Source organism: Raphanus sativus, chromosome 4, assembly GCF_000801105.2.
Source record: "Raphanus sativus cultivar WK10039 chromosome 4, ASM80110v3, whole genome shotgun sequence".
NCBI classification, from domain to species: domain Eukaryota; kingdom Viridiplantae; phylum Streptophyta; class Magnoliopsida; order Brassicales; family Brassicaceae; genus Raphanus; species Raphanus sativus.
In genome coordinates this window covers 686,535-707,908 of record NC_079514.1, presented here as the reverse complement: position 1 = coordinate 707,908, position 21,374 = coordinate 686,535, and the positions used below count along the sequence as shown (strand labels likewise).

At 36.4% G+C, this 21,374-nt stretch overlaps 5 protein-coding genes and 1 non-coding gene across 7 annotated transcripts; 5 read left to right on the top strand and 1 right to left on the bottom strand.

Annotated features, from left to right (window-relative positions):
* The first annotated feature begins 321 nt into the window (after window positions 1–321).
* Window positions 322–1,369, top strand: LOC108852269 (methylesterase 9). Its single transcript, XM_018625774.2, has 3 exons — window positions 322–731; window positions 813–941; window positions 1,027–1,369. The coding sequence occupies exons 1-3, from the start codon at window positions 390–392 to the stop codon at window positions 1,306–1,308; spliced, it is 753 nt and encodes a 250-aa protein (XP_018481276.1). The 5' UTR covers window positions 322–389; the 3' UTR covers window positions 1,309–1,369.
* Window positions 1,370–2,082: 713 nt separating this feature from the next.
* TRNAN-GUU (transfer RNA asparagine (anticodon GUU)) lies at window positions 2,083–2,156 on the top strand. Its single transcript has one exon. It is a non-coding gene; the product is annotated as a tRNA-Asn (tRNA).
* A 1,710-nt stretch (window positions 2,157–3,866) lies between these two features.
* Window positions 3,867–6,441, top strand: LOC108852236 (patatin-like protein 1). 2 transcript variants are annotated; one of them, XM_018625740.2, is made up of 7 exons: window positions 3,867–4,106; window positions 4,265–4,446; window positions 4,879–5,080; window positions 5,207–5,368; window positions 5,486–5,788; window positions 5,870–6,045; window positions 6,190–6,441. In XM_018625740.2, exons 1-7 carry the CDS (start codon window positions 3,969–3,971, stop codon window positions 6,266–6,268), a joined length of 1,242 nt encoding a protein of 413 aa, XP_018481242.1. In that variant the 5' UTR covers window positions 3,867–3,968; the 3' UTR covers window positions 6,269–6,441. The 2 variants fall into 2 exon arrangements, with proteins under 2 accessions (XP_018481242.1, XP_018481243.1); XM_018625741.2 differs by having other exon boundaries at window positions 3,868–4,106; window positions 4,894–5,080.
* A 3,492-nt stretch (window positions 6,442–9,933) lies between these two features.
* LOC108853987 (patatin-like protein 3) lies at window positions 9,934–12,447 on the top strand. The gene is made up of 7 exons (XM_018627467.2): window positions 9,934–10,349; window positions 10,546–10,748; window positions 10,824–11,010; window positions 11,076–11,237; window positions 11,310–11,612; window positions 12,012–12,187; window positions 12,259–12,447. The coding sequence occupies exons 1-7, from the start codon at window positions 10,209–10,211 to the stop codon at window positions 12,323–12,325; spliced, it is 1,239 nt and encodes a 412-aa protein (XP_018482969.1). The 5' UTR covers window positions 9,934–10,208; the 3' UTR covers window positions 12,326–12,447.
* Window positions 12,448–13,710: 1,263 nt separating this feature from the next.
* LOC108853986 (uncharacterized) lies at window positions 13,711–16,542 on the top strand. Its single transcript, XM_018627466.2, has 2 exons — window positions 13,711–15,173; window positions 15,349–16,542. The coding sequence occupies exons 1-2, from the start codon at window positions 13,905–13,907 to the stop codon at window positions 16,381–16,383; spliced, it is 2,304 nt and encodes a 767-aa protein (XP_018482968.1). The 5' UTR covers window positions 13,711–13,904; the 3' UTR covers window positions 16,384–16,542.
* Window positions 16,543–18,640: 2,098 nt separating this feature from the next.
* LOC108848850 (heat stress transcription factor B-1) lies at window positions 18,641–20,210 on the bottom strand. The gene is made up of 2 exons (XM_018622304.2): window positions 19,542–20,210; window positions 18,641–19,441 (listed from the first exon to the last, which is right to left on the bottom strand). The coding sequence occupies exons 1-2, from the start codon at window positions 19,749–19,751 to the stop codon at window positions 18,836–18,838; spliced, it is 816 nt and encodes a 271-aa protein (XP_018477806.1). The 5' UTR covers window positions 19,752–20,210; the 3' UTR covers window positions 18,641–18,835.
* Window positions 20,211–21,374: the final 1,164 nt, after the last annotated feature.

The following is a 21,374-nucleotide window of genomic DNA, read 5'->3' as shown; positions in this document are numbered from 1 at the left end:
CAAACGTCTCTTAGACGTAGATAGCTTCAAAACTTGCCGTCTTGTCTGGATCTTGATAGGATCACTATATTTAAGATTTCACAAGATCTTTCATCTTTGATTTTTCTTTCAGTTTTTCACTTTGCAACCAGAAAAGACATTTTCTATTAAAAACATCTTTCGTTACAAGACAAACGTCTCACTGAGTTTTCTTTTATTTCCATCGCGATGAAACAAAATTCCACAAAAGAAAAGAGAATCCTAATTCAAAATAATAACAATAGACGCGACATTTGAAAGCGATATGTGTCACTGACCATTATAAGTCACACATCACCAGCCACACACTAGACAAAATCATAATAAAAACAGTAACAAAAGAAGAAAGAAGAAGAAAAGAATAATATAGAATGAAGAAGCAATATGTGCTTGTTCACGGTGGCTGCCACGGAGCGTGGTGCTGGTACAAAGTGAAGCCGATGCTTGAACATTCCGGTCACCGTGTGACGGTTGTTGATCTAACGGCGTCTGGTGTGAACATGAGCAAAGTAGAAGAGATTCAGACTTTGGAAGATTATGCCAAGCCGTTGCTCCAAGTTCTTGACTCGCTTGGCTCGGATGATAAAGTAATCCTCGGAGGTATATCTGCTGCTTATGCAGCCGACATGTTTCCTCGTAAGATCTCTGTTGCTGTCTTTGTAACCTCTTTTATGCCTGACACGACCAATCCGCCTTCGTACGTGTTCGAAAAGGTACACAACAATATTAATCATTAGGACCGGTATTTACGGTTTAAAAAAAAAAAAAAATCTGATATGTGCTTGGAACTTCAGCTTATAGAAAGCTCTTCAGAAGAAATGGATTTGAAGCTTGAGACTTACGGCACTAATGATCATCCTCTAATGACTGTTTTTTTTGGACCTAAGTACTTAAAGAACATGTATCTACTCTCTCTTATTGAAGTAAGACTCAAGAACTGCTCTGCTTCTTTACAGATACCAAATTGGGATCATTTTTTATAAGATAAATTTTTTTGTTGATTATTAGGATTTTGAACTGGCGAAAATGCTGGTGAGAGTTGTACCGGCTATGACCAGTAACCTGACGGGAAGAAAAAGCTTAACCGAAGAAGGATATGGCTCGGTTACTCGTGTGTATATCGTGTGCGGCCAGGACAAGGGTATAAGCGAAGAGTACCAGCGATGGATGATTGAGAATTTTTCGGTTAAAGAAGTGATGGAAATCGAAGGTGCAGATCATATGCCAATGTTCTCCAAGCCACGAGAACTATGTGATCGCTTACTAAAGATTGCTGATAAATATGCATAAACAAACCTCAGAATGATCTCACTGTTGTCATAATTTTAGTAAAAATAATCTTCAACTTCCACCACCATGATAGGATACATGTCTTTCATGAGATGGATAATTATATCAATAAGATTCATGAGATGAAAAAATACAGAGCTTATGATCGAATAGCAGGCAGGATGACATAAAGAACAATCGACAAAAACCAGTAATTTGCAAATAAAGATCAAGGAAGTAATCATCAAGCGAAGAACAGTTATCTTCCGTCACAAGCTTCATAAGAAGTCGTTTTATCTTAGTCTTCGACGACACATGCTAGCAAAAAGATAGCGAGCTACACAGATAGTGGTGATAAGACCAACGATCTTAGCTTTGTTCTCTCTCTGTTTTTTACTCCACGCTGCATCTTCCGGCTTCGACTGAAACAAATTCGAAACCCTAAACCTGTTAGACGATGAGCAAATGCAATTTCGATGTTTACTGTTTCAGCTTAGTTAGTCCACATACCTTGCTCCTGGGTGCACCGTCGGAATTGAAATTGTGGTGTTTGTTATCCGACATCTTAGATATCAAATTATTATCTTCTTCTTCTCCGTAGGTGCTTTCTAGGGTTTTCTTCTCCGTCGAACGATACACACACTAGGGTTTTAACGGCTCTGAGAGGACTTCGATTCTCTATTTTCCTCTTCACTACGATGGGTTTCATTTGGTTTCTTGTTACGGCCTTTTTTAGTAAGCTCATTTACTAATTGTATAAAAATCTAAAAGCTTTTACTACCTAATATAGCAAGAGCTGGAATAGCTCAGTTGGTTAGAGCGTGTGGCTGTTAACCACAAGGTCGGAGGTTCGACCCCTCCTTCTAGCGATTTCTTTTGTTTTTCATCTTTTGATAGTATAAAACAACACTGTGTCACTGTTGTTGGGCTTCTTACATGTTAGAATACTTGCCATGACACGTTAATCCACTATGAATCAAGAGAGAATTCGTGTTTGTTCCATGGAGAACAACAGTCACATATTGTATTAAAATGTTCCCCCTTGAATTGCTCCAGAGCTCCTAAACAAAAGAGAATGTTTTGTTTTTTGCTTTTAAAATACAAAAGAAACAAACACAAAGTAGAACAGATTATATACTTTCAGTGTCTTAAATATACTCTGGTATGTTACTCTATGTTTGTTTTTATGGATTTAAAACGTTAAAAATAGCGTGGACAATATAGATCGTGTTATTTCTATAATATTATTGATAAGATAGTTTCATAATTATCGTTCTTACTTTGATTTTGAAATGGTTAATTAAAATAATAGCTTTAATAAATTAAATTTAGTAAAATATTATTATTAGTTACTTTTATTTAATTTTTTGTTTATATTTGTTTCCAAATCATCTTATTATCAAGAGGAAATATCTTTTAAAATATGTATATAGAACTTTTATGTTTAAAGCATGTATTAATAAAAACGAATTACTTTTTATATAACTCAAAAAGAATTTAATATAAAAAGGATAATATCTTTAAATGAATTTCCTTTTATATAAATCAAAACAAAGTTCCTATATCAGTTTTATTATTTAAATAATGCAATTTCAAAATGGTCTTAAATAATATTTTTATTTTGAAACTTTATCTGCCATAAATTTTATAAGTAATTTGTAAAATTTCAAAAATTCACAAACTCCAATATAAATCCAAATAGACAAAATATGAAATTATAGTTTCATATATAAAATAAGAAACTAATTGCATTAGATTAAAACCATACTAGAATTTTAGAAACAAAATCTTGCAATGTTGAATATTCCTTAAAATCAAGCACATTAAAAATCACAACTTAATTATTCACAAAATATATAAAACTAAACTAAATAAATTAAATATTGATAACTATTGTATTTTAGGTTTTTCGTAAATATTTATTTCTGCGTATGTATGCGGATAAATCACCTAATCGTACTATAAGTTAAAAGTGAAATTGCAAATGGATATATTCACATGTAGAAATAAAGAAATGCAATTATCTTAACTTATTTATAAAGCTAACAAAGCTTAAGGCAAACGTGGTAAGTAGTGAGATATAAAACTCCTAAACAAGTTGATTAGCTTTATAAGTGTGTTAAAGAAGTTCATTTATTAGTAATTTAGATGAAACATCAGAATCACATCCTGAAATCAACTCCGGATTATATGACAGGTGTCTCTAGAACAAGTCTAGATGGGGAGGGAGATGTGTCCTAACAAATCCAAAAGTATTAAACTTAACTATTAAAAATCAAATAATTGAGTTTTGAATCTTTTGATTTTGATCTCGTTAGCTATTTCGTATTGGAAAGTCCACGATCACAACATTTCATTCTTACTTAAACTTAATATTATCTATTCAATATTTTCTCGTAAATTAAGCTTATGACAGCTCAAGCTCGACATTGATATTGCCTGTACACTACAACAAAGAAAACAATTCAAAAGAAAAATATATAAATTACAGTCATGATTAGCACGAAATGTGCGAAGAAAAAGTCTCAACAAACAAATATATCTTATAGATTATCGTACGCGTAAAATTATGATTTTTATTTACGTATTTATATCCTTACGAGAAACATATCGCATAGAGCATTAACGATAAAATTTCCGATTTATAAATCTTCTAACTCAAAAGAGATCGATCAACTATCATGGCAAACAACTCGTCCTGTAAGAGAAACAAACCGCCGTCGTGTGGATCACTCGTAACCATCCTCAGCCTAGACGGCGGCGGAATTCGAGGAACCATCTCCGGTGTCATCCTTGCTTGTCTGGAAAAACACCTTCAGGTTATATATATTACCCGATGCCGAGACTCTCTATATATAAGCATATTTATTTCATGAAAAGATCCTAAAGCATATATATATCTTACGGGCTTTAAACTGTAAATTCTAGATGCATTAATCCTATATATGTTTTGACTGATTAACCATTAAATATATAGGAGATCGATGGAGAAGACGTGAGACTAGCTGATTATTTCGACGTGGTAGCAGGGACTAGTACTGGTGGTCTCATTACTGCCATGTTGACTGTACCGGACGCGAACGGACGGCCTCATTTTGCGGCCAAGGACATTGTTCCTTTCTACCTTGAACATTGTCCCAAAATATTTCCACAGCCCGAGTAAGAAAAAAGTAGTTACGCATATTAGTTACAAAAAAAAAAGTTCGTTACAAATTGACAATGAGTAATCGCTATGATTCTTTTAACCAATTACTTGGTACATAAAATTATAAATTAATGATATACACGTATTTATCATACTTAGTCAAACAAACAATAGATATCAGCACATAATAAGAGGAAAATCCTGTCCTTTTTTTGTTTTTATTTGCTAACTGATATAATGAACTTTGTCAAACGAACAATATATGAATGAATGCCTTAACATTAGAGAATAAGCGAGTACTAAGTGTATATCAGATGTTTTAGACAAATGATTTTTTTTTTATTTTTTATTTTATTTGTCAACAACATGCATAATACAAACACTCAAGTCATAACATAATGATGATAATAACTTGTACCACTTGATTACATGTGGGAAATTAAAAGACATTCTAAATGCAGAGGCTTGGCTGCTCTGTTACCTAAGCTTCCAAAGCTTCTGTCTGGTCCAAAGTACGATGGAAAGTATCTCCGAAAACTACTAAGTAATCTTCTCGTAGAGACAAAACTTCACCAGACAATCACAAACGTTGTCATACCTACCTTTGACATGAAGAAACTCCAACCCACCATCTTCTCCTCTTACCAGGTAATTTTCTCTCCATATCCCTGTCTACATCACATCACATAGTGTAACTGAACTCTCACGTTTTTGTTTCATCTTCTGATCCACTTGATTAACAGCATTAGTTCATTTTTCTTGTGTTGTTTGAAGACGTTGGTTGACCCTAGCTTGAACGTCAAGTTATCAGACATATGCATTGGCACATCGGCTGCTCCCACTTTCTTTCCTCCTCATTACTTTTCTAATGAAGATAGTCAAGGAAAGACGAGTGAGTTTCACCTCGTTGATGGCGGGGTCACTGCTAGTAACCCGGTATATCACAATCCTCTTACCGATTTCTCAAAAATGAACAACATAAATAATTGATCTCTGTCAACTAAGTATATTAATTTCTCTTGTTTGGCTTTTTGTGTTTGGTTGTGTTTATAGACTTTGGTGGCCATGACTGCTGTGACTAAACAGATTGTGAAGAACAATCCTGATATGGGTAAGCTCAAGCCGTTGGGTTACGATAAGTTCTTAGTTATATCGATAGGGACAGGGTCTACCAAAAAAGTGGAGAAGTATAGCGCAAAAAAAGCTGCGAAATGGGGAATCATATCTTGGTTATATGACGATGGTTCTACTCCAATATTAGACATTACCATGGAATCAAGCCGTGACATGATCCATTTCCATAGCTCTGTTTTGTTCAAAGCCTTACAATCCGAGGACAAGTACCTCAGAATCGATGTAAGAGACTTCCCATATGTATATAACATTTTGTCACAATAGTTTAAATTATGTGATTCGTATGTATGAGTTCAATTCTAGGATGATACATTGGATGGAGAAGCAAGTTCTATGGATCTCGCGACAAAATCTAACTTAGAGAATCTTGTAAAGATTGGGGAGAAGCTGCTGAAAAACAGAGTCATGCAGATGAATATCGACACTGGTGTATATGAACCTATTCCAGAAAATGTCACCAATGAGGAAGAACTCAAAAGGTAATTGATCTTTTTAGGTCCCAAATATTGCGTGTGTGTGTTTCTTGGGTCGCAGGTAATCTCATGGTTTGATGCTGGGTTGTTCTTTTTGGTGGATCTTATGGTTTGATTACAAAGATGTTTAATATTATTTTGGTAATGCAGATTTGCGAAAATTTTATCTGAAGAAAGGAAGTTAAGGAAAATGAAAGACGACACAATGACTAAAGATCCATCAAACTGATCGTTGAAAACAATGATATGGGAAGACAGAGATCTATGGTCTGATATGTGTGTGTGTGTGTGTGTGTTTTGCTCGGGGATATCTCTTGACGCCTTGATGTTTTTTTTTTGTACTATTTTCAACAAACTGAATATTGTTTGTTAATCTCTATATAATTACCGATTTTATAATGATCCAGTACTACACAACTCTATTGATGCAAGAGAAATACATACATAAACATAAATCAAGATTTGTGATTTATCATTTGATTCACGCGATTTTTTTGTGTGTGAGAAATTGACTACATAATGATACATCAGATGGAGATGCAAGCTCTATATAGATCCAGCAACAAATTCAATATAGAGAATCTTGTGAGGATTTGAGAGAGGGTGCTGAAAAACACAGTTTGTACCCAAAAAAAAACTGAACCTGTTTCTGATAATTTCACCAATGATCAAGAACTCAAGATGTAGATTTAAAACTTAATAAGTTTCACTTCTTGATTTGTTTCTTGGATCCCGTTGTTTAGTATTAGCTAATATGCATGTTTGCTAAAATTGTCTCGGATGAAAGGAAATCAAAGATGCAAAAAAACCTCAAAAAGCAAGGATGCAAAGCAATGCAGCGTACAAAGTTTCATCAAGTTGAATATAAACTTGATGATCGCTCGTGCCTTTGTGTTTAGTTCCATAAAGTAATTTATTGTACACATCATATTACTAACTATAATTTGCTATACAAGACGCTTTTGATTAATTTAGTTTACAAGTGGCTGATGATCCAGTGTGTTTATTATAAATTTAGAATGAAGTTAAATTTCTTTCATATAATTCAACAAATATATATATTAATTCGAAGAACTTAACCCCTTCAAGACCCGTGGACAAAAATAAACGGTCATAAGAAAACTCATATATGTACGTTACATGCCAAAGAGTATTATTTAATCACATAATTAGGTTACTAATTTCGAAATTTTAACAGGTCAAGCAAAGGAAACAAGATACGTGAAGAATTGCATAAAAGATGTGAAAGGATAAGATAAATATAATTGGATGAATTAGTTTGTATTTCTTTTTAATTAACGCGACAAGCATTTGACTTTGCGGCCGGATATAATGATCTTGCAAACGTTGACTAAGGAGGCATGTATAAATTTTGTACTACTTGTCACGGCATGGAGAGGGAAAAATCATTACTAAAAATCGATTCAACAGGATAATTAGGATATTATACTTTCAATTACAGTATACATCAAATATAACATAAAATATAAAAGGGGTAATCAGGCAAAATACCCAAAAATGCATTTCTTTGACCGTAAACATATATTACTTTCATTGTTTGTTTTTTCTATTCCTGGAATTAATATATAACTTGATTTTTAGTGTTCTTATCTTAAGGTAAGCATGCCTAAAACTATTTCAAAAATTATGCAAGCAAGTCATTTTTTTCTATTATCTCTCTTAAACTTCAAGTGAAAAGAGATATTACGCATACTTCATAAATAAAAATGATATGGTAAATTAAAGAAATTATGGTAACTAAAACCATTGTAATCTTGTAGACTTACCGTTAATTGCTTCGAGCAACCGTTATATTTGCTTGGAAGTATGGTTCCCGTTGTCTCTATACATAAATGCTTTTATTGGAAAAATCTCATTCAAACGCGACTCGCCAGTTCTGCTATGTTAGTTCTATTGGTAAAATATCTCAGAAATACTATTCAAAATGTACAAAGAAATACTCCCGGATGGTAACCTAAGTTTTTAACATAATAAGCAAGGAGTAGTAAAATTACTATCCAAAAATTATTAGCACTGAGTAATATAAAAAGATAACATAAAGATGAAAATATTCTGAAGTAGCGGTATTATCTTCTATAAGTATTATATATCTTTGAAATATATATGTTCAGGTGACTTTTGCTTCTAATTTATGTGCATGTATGCCTTTTTTTTTTTTTTTGAAACACAACTAATTTCATTCATAATCAAATTTCTCCATTACAATAGCAAGAGGGAATGATCCATCCTCTTTGGCAATAAGCATAAACTACAACATATAGATAAGCTAGATAATATAGGTCTTCAATCGAAGATGACAGCGAACTCAAGACGATGCTTGAATGCGTCGAGAAAGCCTTCACGATAAAATCGTACAGCTGGAGAATAGTCACAAGTGACGTTGGAGTCCAAACCCCATCTACGAAAACTACCAAGGTAATCTCGCTTGTATCTTCTGGTCCCGTAGAGACCGCTCCGCAAGATAACAAAACGATAGGGAAACTGTAACAACCACTCGGAAGCGAGTCCGAGGAAGCAACTCTTACCATAGGCAGAGTGTATGGTGGTAAAGGTTTCTCCTCCGAAGAGGAAGGTGATTGAGGTAGAGCAAGCTCTGGTGAACTCAATGAGCTCTCTAAATGACTAGCCTGACCCCAGGCGCCAAAGATTGAAGCTTCACCGCAAAGACTCGGAACTGAACTCGCGGTGGTTATGGATCTGTCGTCGGTTAGATGAGGAGCAGCTGGGCACACTGTCCTGTGGGCCTCAAGTCTCCTCGGAAACGGAGAGATAAAGTGTGGCGGTTGAGAACGAAGCTCCGTATGCAGTTGAAATATTTGGATCAAGTCGACAACTTGGCTTGACACACGACAGTCAGATGGAGGTACAACGAGATCTGAACCCAAACCCGAAGACCATAACAGAGCGGCGGTGAGAGAACCCTCTCTACTCATCGCTGGGAGAAGAACCAATCGGAGTGGGAGAACCACAGAGAGAAGCACCACGAAGAGTCGAAGCTCTCGTCTTCGTCGTATCATCCGTCTAGATCTACTTCCTCCGATAATCCACATAAAACGAACACAGGAAGTGCCACCGGAAGCATTCCGCCGGTGATGGACAGTGCCTCCATTGAAAAGAGAACACGTAGGGGGGGATGGTATCTCAATAGAAGGCGAGGAGGGTGAAGAAACTCCGACGAGATTCGGATCTAACCTTGAGATACTTTGTAAACTGGCGCCAGAGATGGAGAAAGGAGCAACCTTTGTTGGGTTAGATGTCTCACAACTTCCCTGAGACGGAAAGGGGGAGTTTTTACTTTGAGATCTATGCTCCATGAATGGTTGACGAGCGCGGACAGAATCGACGTCGAGACATGTCCGTAGGCAGCCAGAGAGAGGGTCACCGGGATTTGAACCCGAGAACCCAAAAGCAGCGATGGCGAGGGAACCCCCTCTACTCGTCGCTGTAGAGAAAATCCACCAAGGAGAGAAGATCACCGGAAGGACTGTAGCGGAGACGAGGAGCCGATGGGCTGGTCTCCGGTGAAAGGTCCGTCGGATACTCCTTCCTCTAGTGAATCGAAAGATACAAACCCAAATAAAACTGAGAACAAAGCAGAAACCGAGGAAGATGGTAGTTGCGGAGAGCGGCGTCGACGAGAATGACCAGCGCCGGCGAGAACCCGCATCACCGGCGCCGGAGAACATAGATCTAGGACGTGTCTCGAGTTCTGTGCCTGGGAGAGAACTCCTTCGTATAGAGAAAGATGTGCATGTATGCCTATTAACTGATTTTTTAATGGAAAAAGTAGTTGTCATCTAGACTTTTTCAATATAGAAGTATGTGTGTAACATGACATGTATAAAGCAACCATAAGTATAACTTATGGGCTTCTGAGAGTGATGGACACGACATCCAAATAAAGAAACCTCCCATTAGATTCACACAAAAAATCCAACACTGGTGTGATGCGTGCTAATCTAACACATACATATCCCTTTCTATATATATGGGTTTGTGTTTACCATAACGGTAGGTCGTTCTAAGAGTTTCATCACATTGATCGCCATCTCTGTCTTGTGAAAGGAACGAAAAATTAAACTCTTACCGGGAAGACATAATAAGCTTAGTTTTGAGATTACTACAAAAGAAATTAGGAAATTAAAAACATGGATTTCTCGTCAGAGAGAAGTCTCTCTTGTCTTCCGCCTTCGTACGGACAACTTGTGACGATCCTTAGCATTGATGGTGGTGGGATCCGTGGGATCATTCCCGGTACCATCTTAGCTTACCTCGAATCACAACTCCAGGTATGTCTACTTAATAAGTGTTGTTAGGATCATCTCAAGCTAATCAGGAATCATGTCCAAATTTTTTAACAAATTATATTCTATTCTATCATATATGTCTCATTTATTTGACTTTGAATGGAAATATTTGTTTAAATGATGATTATAAACGGTTGTGAATAGTATTTTTTTTTTTTTGTAAATACATCTTATACAGGAGTTGGATGGTGAGGAGGCAAGGCTTGTGGATTATTTCGATGTCATCTCTGGGACAAGCACGGGAGGTTTAATAGTGGCGATGTTGACCGCAGAGGACAAAGACGTCAAAAGCAGCCGTAACCGCAACCGCCCTTTGTTTGCGGCCAAAGAAATCGTCCCTTTTTATCTCAAACATTCTCCTAAAATCTTCCCACAACATCGGTATGTGCCTTAAGCGTTTGCGTTTAATCTGATCATTTAGAGTCAGTGTAATCTGATAAACTTTAAAATATGCAGAGGGATTTGTCGTTGGGCCCAAACCATGATGAGACTTGTACGAGGACCAAAGTACAACGGGAAATACCTTCACGAAGTAATCCAAGGTTACTTGGTAGACACGCGACTGACTCAAACTATGACAAACGTTGTCATACCTTGCTTCGACATCAAGAAACTTCAGCCAGTTATCTTCTCTTCCTACCAGGTATACACCAACATTAGTCCGTACGTAGTTGCATCACGTTTATTGATTCAATATTTCAAATATAGGCGGTGAATCATCAAGTTATCGACGCAAAACTATCAGATATATGCATAAGCACATCAGCGGCACCAACTTATTTCCCGGCTCATCGATTCACTAACGAAGACAATGAAGGAAACAAACATGAGTTTAACCTCATTGACGGTGGTATCGCTGCCAATAACCCGGTAAAAAAAAAACCTAATTCTGAAACCCTAGTTATAGATCGGTTATGTGATATTTTTTATATATTTTTGCAGACGCTATGTGCGATTGCGGAAGTGACAAAGCAGATAGTGAAGAAGAATCCAGCAATGGGAGAGATTAGCCCATTGGATTATACAAGATTTGTGGTGATATCACTGGGGACAGGTTCGATTAGGAACCAAGAGAAGTATGATGCAAAGATGGCGTCAAAATGGGGAATGCTAAGTTGGATCTATGGAAATGGTTCGACTCCAATTCTTGATTGTTACAGTGAAGCCATTCACGATATGGTTGATTACCAGAGCTCTGTTGTCTTTCAAGCTCTTCGTTCCGAGAACAATTATTTGCGTATCGATGTGAGTATCTTCCCATGATAATTTTGTGAAATATTTTCAGTTTAGGCATTAACTTTTTTAGTAATGAAATATACAAAACTTGATGACTTTCGACAACTAATAACTATTATTTGTTGTTTAATTTCTTCTTTGAATATTTCAAATATATATATTTTTGGTCATGTAATAAGAAGTTAAATACATAAACACTTTGGTTTAATTTGAGTTGTTCAAAATTTATAACTTGTATTAAGTTAATCTAAAAAATTCTGAGGAATGATTTCTTGTAAGGTTGGTCTATACGGTGTTTACTTGTACGAAACACTAATTCCACAAATAATAACATAAGTTAGTGAAAGGTCAATTTTATTGACCAAAAATATGAAAAAAAATTACACTTTTATGTTTTTTCTATTACAGGACGATACGTTGAATGGTGACTTAAGTTCAGTGGACTTATCGACAGAAGAGAACATGAAAGGTCTTGTTCAAGTTGGTGAAGCTTTATTGAAGAAAAATGTTTCTCGTGTCAATCTCGAAACCGGCCATTACGAACCCATCTCTGATCACGTAACTAACGAAGAAGCTCTCAAAAGGTTAATAATTTTTTTCATTATAAATTTTATTTTATATAGTTATAATGGCTTTAATTTATAAAATGTTACAGGTTTGCGAAGGTTCTGTCAGAAGAAAGGAAACTCAGAGAATCAAGATCTCCTAAACTCAAAATTTGATTTTATAAATGTACCCAAAAATAATATGTAAAACTCATTGTTTGTATCTATCTGTGTGAATACATCGTTTCACTTTACTTTGTGAACAAAAGAATATATGAATATGAATATGATTTCATGCCTTTGTGCTCCATTCCAATGAAACGTTAACAGCGATTAGTATCTCAGCTCCATCTTTGGTTAAAAGAATTGTATGCTCGACTCTACGGCATGGAAGACACGTCTAATGCCATGGCCTACAAAATGTCAAAACCACTCCATATTTATGTTTATCTGCATGATCACACACCTAAAGTGGTCTTTTGAATCTAGAATTCCATGGCAAATGCATATTCATTCACAGATGTGCAAACACTTTTAAGGAAATCTCTCGATGAATATCTTCCCGGACACAAACTGAGTAACTCTGGTCCCAACATGTTGATCTTCTGGGACGTGCTTGCTCCTCATAATTTGGAAATTTGGTGTGCGGAGATCTCTTTGGAGAAACGCACGGAGACAGAATTAAAGGAAACATTGTATGGTCCGAAGCTGTCATGACACTCGATCCTACTCCACATCAGCATCACTGTAAGATTTTGTATGCTCTACCTCTCAACCTCTGACCAAAAACTCTATTCGGTTGGATTTGTTTCTCTATCTCTTCTCTATTAGTTTTTTTTAGGTCTCTTAAATAGTCAATTTTTCTTAACGTTTTGGGTGTGTGATGAAATTCTCTTTTGGATATTTTTCTTTTCCTTGTTAACCGTCAAGCGTTTTTCATTTGTAGTGGAGTGGTGATACAAAGTATCATGAGTTAGCAGCCACACCATTCTGCACTTAATGGAAGAATTCAGTTCTTTATAGTAACGTTTGGGCATGAAGAGAGTCTTGTACCTTTCAGGTTTGTTTTAATTGAACTTTTGTGGAACGTAGAATTTAGAAAGAGGATGTAAAAGTCATTAATCATTGAGTTATCCCACATTTTTGTTCTATTTAATAGCTATAGAATTGTCCCTTTTTGATGTTTCAGCTATGTGATTTTGGTGTCTACCAGCAACGTGGGGGTTTTGCGATCCATCAAAGGTTCATCTCCTACTTTTCCTTAAGCTTTTGTGAATGAATTATCAACAGGGCATTGAGTAGAGAGTATTGCAAAATATCACCGCCATCTTACATGTGACTGTGAGTTAATTCCACCCTTCTTTAATACTTTTAGGGTTGACATCGATTGGCTCCTTTTACTACATAAACCCACAATTTTTCTCCCCAGACTTCTTACCTCATCAATTGTCTCCCTAAACAAATAAATCAATCAATTTTCCACAATTTTAAACAGATTAGCTAAATCACGTTTAGTGACTCAAATTCGCGATTAAAATCACCTGATTGCCCAATAACAAACCCGATTAAAGTTTGACTCACCTCTAAAACCACGATTAAAGCTTGACCCGAGATCCGATATCTCTTTTCTTTTTCTGCGTTAAAAAAAATTGGAGTTAGAGTTTATCGACATAGGCAGAGTTGAATCCAATATCTTGGGTTCATTGAAATCGATTTAAGCAATTGTAATCAAAAATCTAGGGTTCTCGAAGGACTTATGGAGGACGATGAAGAACGTGGAGAAGGTTCGGCTGGAGAAGGTTCGGCTCGCGTTGAAACTGCAACAATGGAGGTCGAAGAAGAAACTTGCTTTCCTGTCCTAGTAACTTCGGAAACTACAGATGAGGCAAATAGAGAGTGGAGCATTCCTGTTACTCCTGTTACTGAAGTTTCAAGGATGGAAGAAGCAAGCGACGACGATGAGGAGAATTGGGAGTATGAAATTGGCCAGAAGCCAAGAAAGCGTGAGAAAGAAAACAAAGAAGATGGGCTTCCTGAAATCAGAAACAGTGAAGAAGAAGAAGAAGATCTTGAAGATCGTTATGAGTTTGAAATTGAGGCTTCAGTGGCTGATTTTCAGGATGAGGAGTTCATTGGCAGGAAAACAATTCCAGAAAGCTCGGATGAAGAAGAAGATGAGTTAGATGTTAGGTATCGACGAAGCAAAAAATCGAATGATAAACTAGAAGTTGGAACAGCTTTCTTGTCTGGTTATGAGTTCAAAGAAGCAGTCTTGCACTACGCATTGAGCAAAGGTCGAAACATTGAGCAAAGCAGGTGGAACAAAACAAAGCTTAGCTTCAAGTGTGCAAATGGAGGCAAGTGCAAATGGAAGGTCTATTGTGGTTATGATCAGCCGAAGCAGAAGTGGTTGGTAAAGACTAGGTACAAATATCATAGTTGTACGCCTAATGGGAAGTGTAAGCTTCTAAGGAGTCCGGTGATAGCTAGGCTGTTTCTTGATAAACTGCGAGAGGATAATAAATTAATGTCGGCAAAGATTCAGGAGCTGATAAAGGAGAAGTGGAAACTTATAGCTTCAAGAAATCAATGCCAACGAGGAAGAACAGTGGCTTTGCAGTGGCTTGACAAGGAGTATGCCGACCAATTTGCTCATCTCCGAGGTTATGTGAGAGAGATTGAAAAGACCAACCAAGGTACAACTGTAGTACTTGAAACCATTCCTAATGCTGCTAAAGAAGATGTGTTTGATCGGTTCTACGTCTGCTTCGAGAAGCTTAGAAGCTCGTGGAGTGGGACTTGTAGGCCAATCATAGGGCTTGATGGAACGTTTTTAAAGGTTGCTACAAAAGGGATACTACTCACTGCTGTAGGACATGACGGTAATAATCAGATTTATCCGATTGCTTGGGCAGTGGTACAAGGGGAGAATTCAGATACATGGCTTTGGTTTATCAAGCGACTGAAGCATGATCTCAATCTTGGAGATGGTAGGAAATTTGTTCTTCTATCAGATAGTTCAAAGGTAAAAAAAATATTTTTTAAGCTTACTGATTTCTTGTTTAAAGCTTATTGTTTTAAGCTTACTGATTTTTTCGAGTGATTACTTGTTAAAGTTTGAGTGATTGCTTGTTAAAAATTGAGTGATTTCTTGTAAAAAATTGACTGATTTCTTGTTTAATTTTTTTTTTAAATTTCAGGGACTTATAAGTGCTATTGAAGAAGAGTTACCACAGGCGGAGCATAGAAGATGTGTGAAGCATATAGTTGAGAATCTGAAGAAGAAGCACAAGAATAAAGATTTTTTGAAAACAAGGGTGTGGAATCTCGCTTGGAGCTATAATCCGACACAGTTCAAGGAAGAACTCCGTAAGTTGAAGGACTACAGTATGTCTTTGTACGAAGATGTGATGAAAAAGGAACCAAAGAAGTGGTCTCTAGCATACTATAGGCTCGGTAGCTTCTGTGAGGATGTCGACAATAATGCTACTGAATCGTTTAACGCAACTATTACTGGAGCTCGAGCTAAGTCATTTGTGCCTATGTTGGAGACTATTAGAAGACAAGCCATGCTCCGAATAGCGAAGAGAAACAAGAAATCACAGAGGCGACAGAAGAAGTTTACCAAATATATTGTCGATATGCTTGAGTCCGAGAAGGAAGATGCTGACAAGTGTATAACAACTCCTTGCACTCATGGGGTATTTGATGTACGTTTGGGAAGTAACACCTATGATGTTAACACAACGAGGAGGACGTGTAGCTGCGGGAAGTGGCAGATCACAGGAATACCATGTGAACATGCCTATGGAGCGATGATAGATGCTGGCTTAGATGTTGAAGATTATGTTTCTGATTTCTTCTCCACTGATTTGTGGCAAATGACTTACAGTGATTCTATCAACACGGTTAGAGGACCAAGATTTTGGATGAAGAAGGGAAAATACAAGTTAGTGGTGGAACCACCAGAGCCTTCACTTCCTGGCAGGAAAAAAAAGAGTAAGAAAAAGAGCTATCCGAGAATCAAAGGAAAACATGAATCACCGAAGAAAAAGAGGAAGAAGCAAGAAGAAAGGCTTGGAAGGCAAGGCCGCACAATGCACTGCTCCAAATGCGGGGAAGCTGACCACAATGCAGCTACATGCAAAATCCACCCAAAGAAGAAGATCAAGACTGAACCCGTAGCTGGAAGCTCTTCTGGACCAGAAGCTGGAAGCTCTTCTGCAGCCGTTTGACAGCAATCTCCTACTTGTGTTGTTAAGTGCTATGTTATGTGTTCTGTTTTCATTTTTAGAACTTTAACTTATCTTTTGCCTACTTCTCTTTACTGTGTCGTTTATGTGCTATGTTATGAATATTGTCTTTGTTTTTTATGCATCATCTCGTCTCGTCTCTGTTTTTATGCATCATCTCGTCTCGTCTCTGTTTTTTTATGCATCATCTTGTCTCATTTCTGTGTCTTATATTTGTACTAAAACAAAAGGACAATACATTTTCTTTTACCAGCAAACACATTAGGTACTAAAACAAGAGGACAATACATTAATTCTCAAATGAGACAATACATTAGGTACTATTCTTACATATGAATCTCGTCATTGTTCCTAGACAACACATAAAAGGACAATACATTCTGTTTTACCAGCAAACACAATTACCAAAATTTACTACAAAGCAGTGTAATAACTCCAAGACAACTATTGTCTTTCGAAACTTCATCTATCAAAGGTTCATCTTCCTCAAGATTATCAGTAACATTCATCTTTAGACCTTCAAATTCTTCTTCAAGTGTTCTCTGTCTTGCTTCCACCATAAGAATCTCCTCATTCCAAGCTTCATCAACCCACTTGAAGAGATGATTTTCCCTAATTCTCTGCAACAAAAGCGAACTCGTCATGAACACCAAGGAAGAAGAAGAAGATGATGAAAGAGTAACAGAGGAACCCCGATAAAACCCAAACCCTAATCTGGAAGTATCAACCTCTTTGATACAATCTGTTTTCTCTCTCGTCTCACGCAATCTCTCTCTCGTCTCACGCAGAAGAAGAAGCTCTGAAGCTTGATAATCAGAGTCGTACTCTGAAAGAGATAAGTAAATAATACCTCACGTGTATCTCACGTGATATTCACTAAAGTTTCTTCTCTTGAAACCTTCTTGCTGGAATAGAGTGTTTGACACATGACCAAACTCTTTCTTCTTTCCTTCATCTGATTCTCAGCTTCTTCACGTGAATCACAATCCAACACGACTTACCCAGAAATCACTTGCTCAAATTCATTCTCTCTCTCTTCCATGGTTGCTGTTTCAGTTTTCTCGATGAACCCTAACCCCCAATTTTATTTTTGACGCAGAAAGAAAATAGATATCGTATCTTTGATATATCTGAGTATTAGAGTCGGGTCAAGCTTTAATCGTGGTTTTAGAGGTGGGTCAAGCTTTAATCGGGTTTGTTATTGGGCAATCAGGTGTTTCTAATCGCGAATTTGAGTCACTAAACGTGATTTAGCTAATCTGTTTAAACTTGTGGAAAATTGATTGATTTATTTGTTTAAGGAGACAATTGATGAGGTAAGAAGTCTGGGGGAAAATTGTGGGTTTATGTAGTAAAGGGAGCCAATCGATGTCAACCCATACTTTTACACTTAGAAAGTTAGAATTATTGACAGCTTCCAATTTAGAAGTGTAGTGTCTAGGCAAGTGGTTTTAACTTTAAAATATTGATAGAAATACGCATGTGTGAATTACATAAGCCAATGCTTGAGGGAATTGGTAACTCTGTAGTGATGCTCTTCTACCTAATGTAGTGTCCTGGCAAGAGTCAAGAGTGATGTAGTAGAGTCCAAGCAAGAGTCAATAGAAGCGACTTAAGTGGGAATCAACGAAAATACTCCTCAAATGAAATATCCATTTTTTAAAAAAAATTATAATATCAAAAGAATTGATGAGGATATATTAAGTAAAAAAATGATTACTTATATTCTTACTGAATTTAGTTTATTAAAAAATTTCAGTTCGTTGATATATATATATATATATTATTAGTATTCATTTTCATTTAATTTGGTAGCATTATTTTGTTATTCCACGAGCTACGTAAAACATGGAAATCACTTATATTTTGCAAAGACAATTATTACTTAACCTATGAAATTAAATAAACAAAAAGCAAGAAAAGTTTTCTTCCTCTTTGAAGTTTCAACTATAAGAACAATAATTGTAATAACCTTGAACCTAAACAAAACCCGTGCTTTTACATTAGGAATCTTAGCATAGAACATATATATTCGGTTTAGATATTATAATAGGTATCTAACAAATAAGGTATTGTTATCTTGTAAAAAAAACTTAATGTGTGTGGTTTTAGAACTTTTGGATATTCTCTCACTTCTTATTTTATATTTGCATTTAATACATTATTAGATATTGTCATTAGAACCCTGCACCAACTCTTACAAATAAATTTATGGACAAACACCTAATCCTAAAATCTGTAACTTCGACGTACGTCTGTCTTATTTTTCACATTAATACAATAATAAAGTATATAATACATTAAAATTATTTTTAACATAAAAACATAATACTAATTTCCTTACGAAAAATTCTAAAATCACAGTTTCCTTTTTTTCTTCGTCAATGACGTGTAACACGAATGTTCGGACAGTATCTAGTAGCAGTCTTCTTTATCAGTTGCAAACTTTGCTGCTTTTCCACAACGGCGCGTGAAAGTCCACGTTCTCTATCTCCGTCATATGGGACCCACCCACGACAAAATTCTTCTCGTCCCGGCCCCTCTTCTTTCTCTCACCTTTCAACCAAACCCCAAACAATTTCAATCCTTCCCCTACCCCCTCCTCCTCCCCGTCTCCGCCGCAGCCTTCGCAGTCACTCTCTTCCTCCGACGAAGAATCTCGGGCCACATTCGGTTTGAATTTCCCTCCTTTAATCATCTGATCAACCTGTTCCGGTCCTACCTTCAGCTGATCCTTCAAGAAAGCCACCAGCTCATCCCGCTGCCTCTTCGCCGCCGCGAGCTCCGAGCATAAACTGCTATTCTCACGTTTCAGCTTCTTGTTCTCTCCGGATAGATCAGCAACCATGTTCTCCACCGAACCAGGATTCTTCGACCCGGGTGATGACGTGGAATCATCATCATCACCCGCCGAGTTTGACTCTGCCGCCGCCGCGATCACTGCCTTACGCCGCCGTATCTCTGACAGCAGATCCTCTTGTCCTCTCCGGAAGTTGTCGTTAGCGAACTCCCATTTGTCCGGTACAGTTTTCCGGAATCCCTACATGATATATAAAAGAATCTCATCAGCTTCTAGAAGTTTTTTTGAAACCGAAAAAAAAAAAAAAAGACAGAACATATGTTTGGTTTTTGTAACTCACGTAAGTGTTGAGCTGACGAATGAAGCTTGAGAAGTTGTTATGTTTGAAGTATTTAGGAAGAAGATGTTTAGCAAACTCAGCTGTTTCCCACACGACAAAAGCTGTTCCGTCTTCGTTCCATGAAACGACGTCGTCTGTGCTCTGATCATCCACTAGCTGATATGTTTTGCTTAAAAACGGCGCCGGAGCAGATCTCTGAGCCGCCGTCATCTCCGGTGAAATTTATAAAAAAAAAAGAACTTAAAAGAAAAGTAATCTAAACAGAAAGAGAAACAATGAACGGATCAAAAGTATTAGCAACTGAAGAGTAAGAGAGCAGTGAGAAACTCCCAGTCCCAGCAATAGAAGCCAGAGAGGAAGACACGAGAACGGAGAAGATCGGAGTTTCGTTTAGTTTCTTCCATTTAAGGAATGGTCTGTTGGAGGAGGATGATGGAGACGACGACCATAACTCGCCGGAGCAAATCCCTAATATGCAGAGTTATGTGTTTAAATTTTTCGGGGTGGTCAATTATATAACGCATAAAGCTTTATAGATCATCCTAACGCATAATGCTAGTTCTAGAAATTCTCAGACGCATCTTTTCTTTCTCCTCTTCTTTTATATAATATCTTAACCAAAATATTCAAAAAGTCTTCTTTCTAGTCTTACTTTTCATCTTTAGAATTATGTTTTCCCTTGAATATTTGTTCTCTCAGAATTCCAGGAAATGATGCCGTATATGAGTTAAATTTCGAGTATGTAATTAATGCCATATAAGTATATATTATTTGAAATTACGCGTAGTTTAGTATTTGATAAAATATGTGTAATTTAGTAATTGACAAAATATGTCGAATGGCCAATTAAAAAACATGCACACCAAAATAAATGAATATATATGTATGTATGTTAATTCTGGAAAGTTTATAATTTAACAGATATGCAAGTGTGTGTTTTCTTTTAGCAAAAAAAAAGTGCGTGTTTTCAAATATGACGGGAGACAACAAGATGCGACTTTGTTTATTTGCTTGTGTCTATTATATTTCTTTTGAATATTTTAATGAGTTCACCTAACACATTTCACCTTCAATTCACATTTGGATACCAATGAGCTTCATTCACCTTTTGTTTTCAATGTGTATCATTAAACTATACAATCTTGATAATATATCTTAAAACGTAACAATTTCAACAAGTACCCTTTTTTTTGGACGGCATTCAACAAGTACCTTTGGCTTTTATCCGCTTTATCATTGAAACCACGGCCTGATGATAATATTCATCAGACGGTAAATCTTACTTCTCGAGACAAATTCAATTTTTTTAAAATCAATGACATCTACGTCTTCATTGTTGGATGTATTTCCAACACTTATGTGGTTTTTATCTTATTATCGGTACTACGGCTAGATAATTATACTCATCGAAGAAAACAAAATCGTATGTATAAGGTAGAATGGTTGTCGGCAGATACTACAGAGTTGCATGCCTGCATGGTTTGATGAATGCATGAATCTAACTTTATTAAGCACACAAATACGAACCTAGAATATAAATTGCGATTCCGTATTAGAAACTTGACAGAAATTCTAATTAATGTATAGCTCAAGTTGGTAATATTGTGGATGTGAAAGATAAATGGAAAGTAATCAAAATATAATTTTTAGCAAAAATTACAATTGACACGTTATAAATTTCAACTGATAAAATCTTCAACCAGTAAAATAACTAGTAGTTTAAGTCCTTGATGTTAAAATAACCTTGTAGTTTGACTCTTCTATGGAAAATTCCAACTCATTTCTAGGTTGGGGTGACAATGACACGATAAAAAATGATCACTTGGCCAGAAC

Bases quoted from the DNA above. Each gene is read 5' to 3' on its own strand.
- LOC108852269 (XM_018625774.2), top strand. From the start codon at position 390: ATGAAGAAGCAATATGTGCTTGTTCACGGTGGCTGCCACGGAGCGTGG. The intron at 732-812 runs GTACACAACAAT...TTGGAACTTCAG, and splicing joins CTTCGTACGTGTTCGAAAAG to CTTATAGAAAGCTCTTCAGA. The intron at 942-1,026 runs GTAAGACTCAAG...GTTGATTATTAG, and splicing joins ATCTACTCTCTCTTATTGAA to GATTTTGAACTGGCGAAAAT.
- LOC108852236 (XM_018625740.2), top strand. From the start codon at position 3,969: ATGGCAAACAACTCGTCCTGTAAGAGAAACAAACCGCCGTCGTGTGGA. The intron at 4,447-4,878 runs GTAAGAAAAAAG...GGAAATTAAAAG, and splicing joins AAAATATTTCCACAGCCCGA to ACATTCTAAATGCAGAGGCT. The intron at 5,789-5,869 runs GTAAGAGACTTC...GTTCAATTCTAG, and splicing joins ACAAGTACCTCAGAATCGAT to GATGATACATTGGATGGAGA.
- LOC108853987 (XM_018627467.2), top strand. From the start codon at position 10,209: ATGGATTTCTCGTCAGAGAGAAGTCTCTCTTGTCTTCCGCCTTCGTAC. The intron at 10,350-10,545 runs GTATGTCTACTT...CATCTTATACAG, and splicing joins ACCTCGAATCACAACTCCAG to GAGTTGGATGGTGAGGAGGC. The intron at 10,749-10,823 runs GTATGTGCCTTA...TAAAATATGCAG, and splicing joins AAAATCTTCCCACAACATCG to AGGGATTTGTCGTTGGGCCC.
- LOC108853986 (XM_018627466.2), top strand. From the start codon at position 13,905: ATGGAGGACGATGAAGAACGTGGAGAAGGTTCGGCTGGAGAAGGTTCG. The intron at 15,174-15,348 runs GTAAAAAAAATA...TTTAAATTTCAG, and splicing joins TTCTATCAGATAGTTCAAAG to GGACTTATAAGTGCTATTGA.
- LOC108848850 (XM_018622304.2), bottom strand. From the start codon at position 19,751: ATGACGGCGGCTCAGAGATCTGCTCCGGCGCCGTTTTTAAGCAAAACA. The intron at 19,442-19,541 runs GTGAGTTACAAA...TATATCATGTAG, and splicing joins TTCGTCAGCTCAACACTTAC to GGATTCCGGAAAACTGTACC.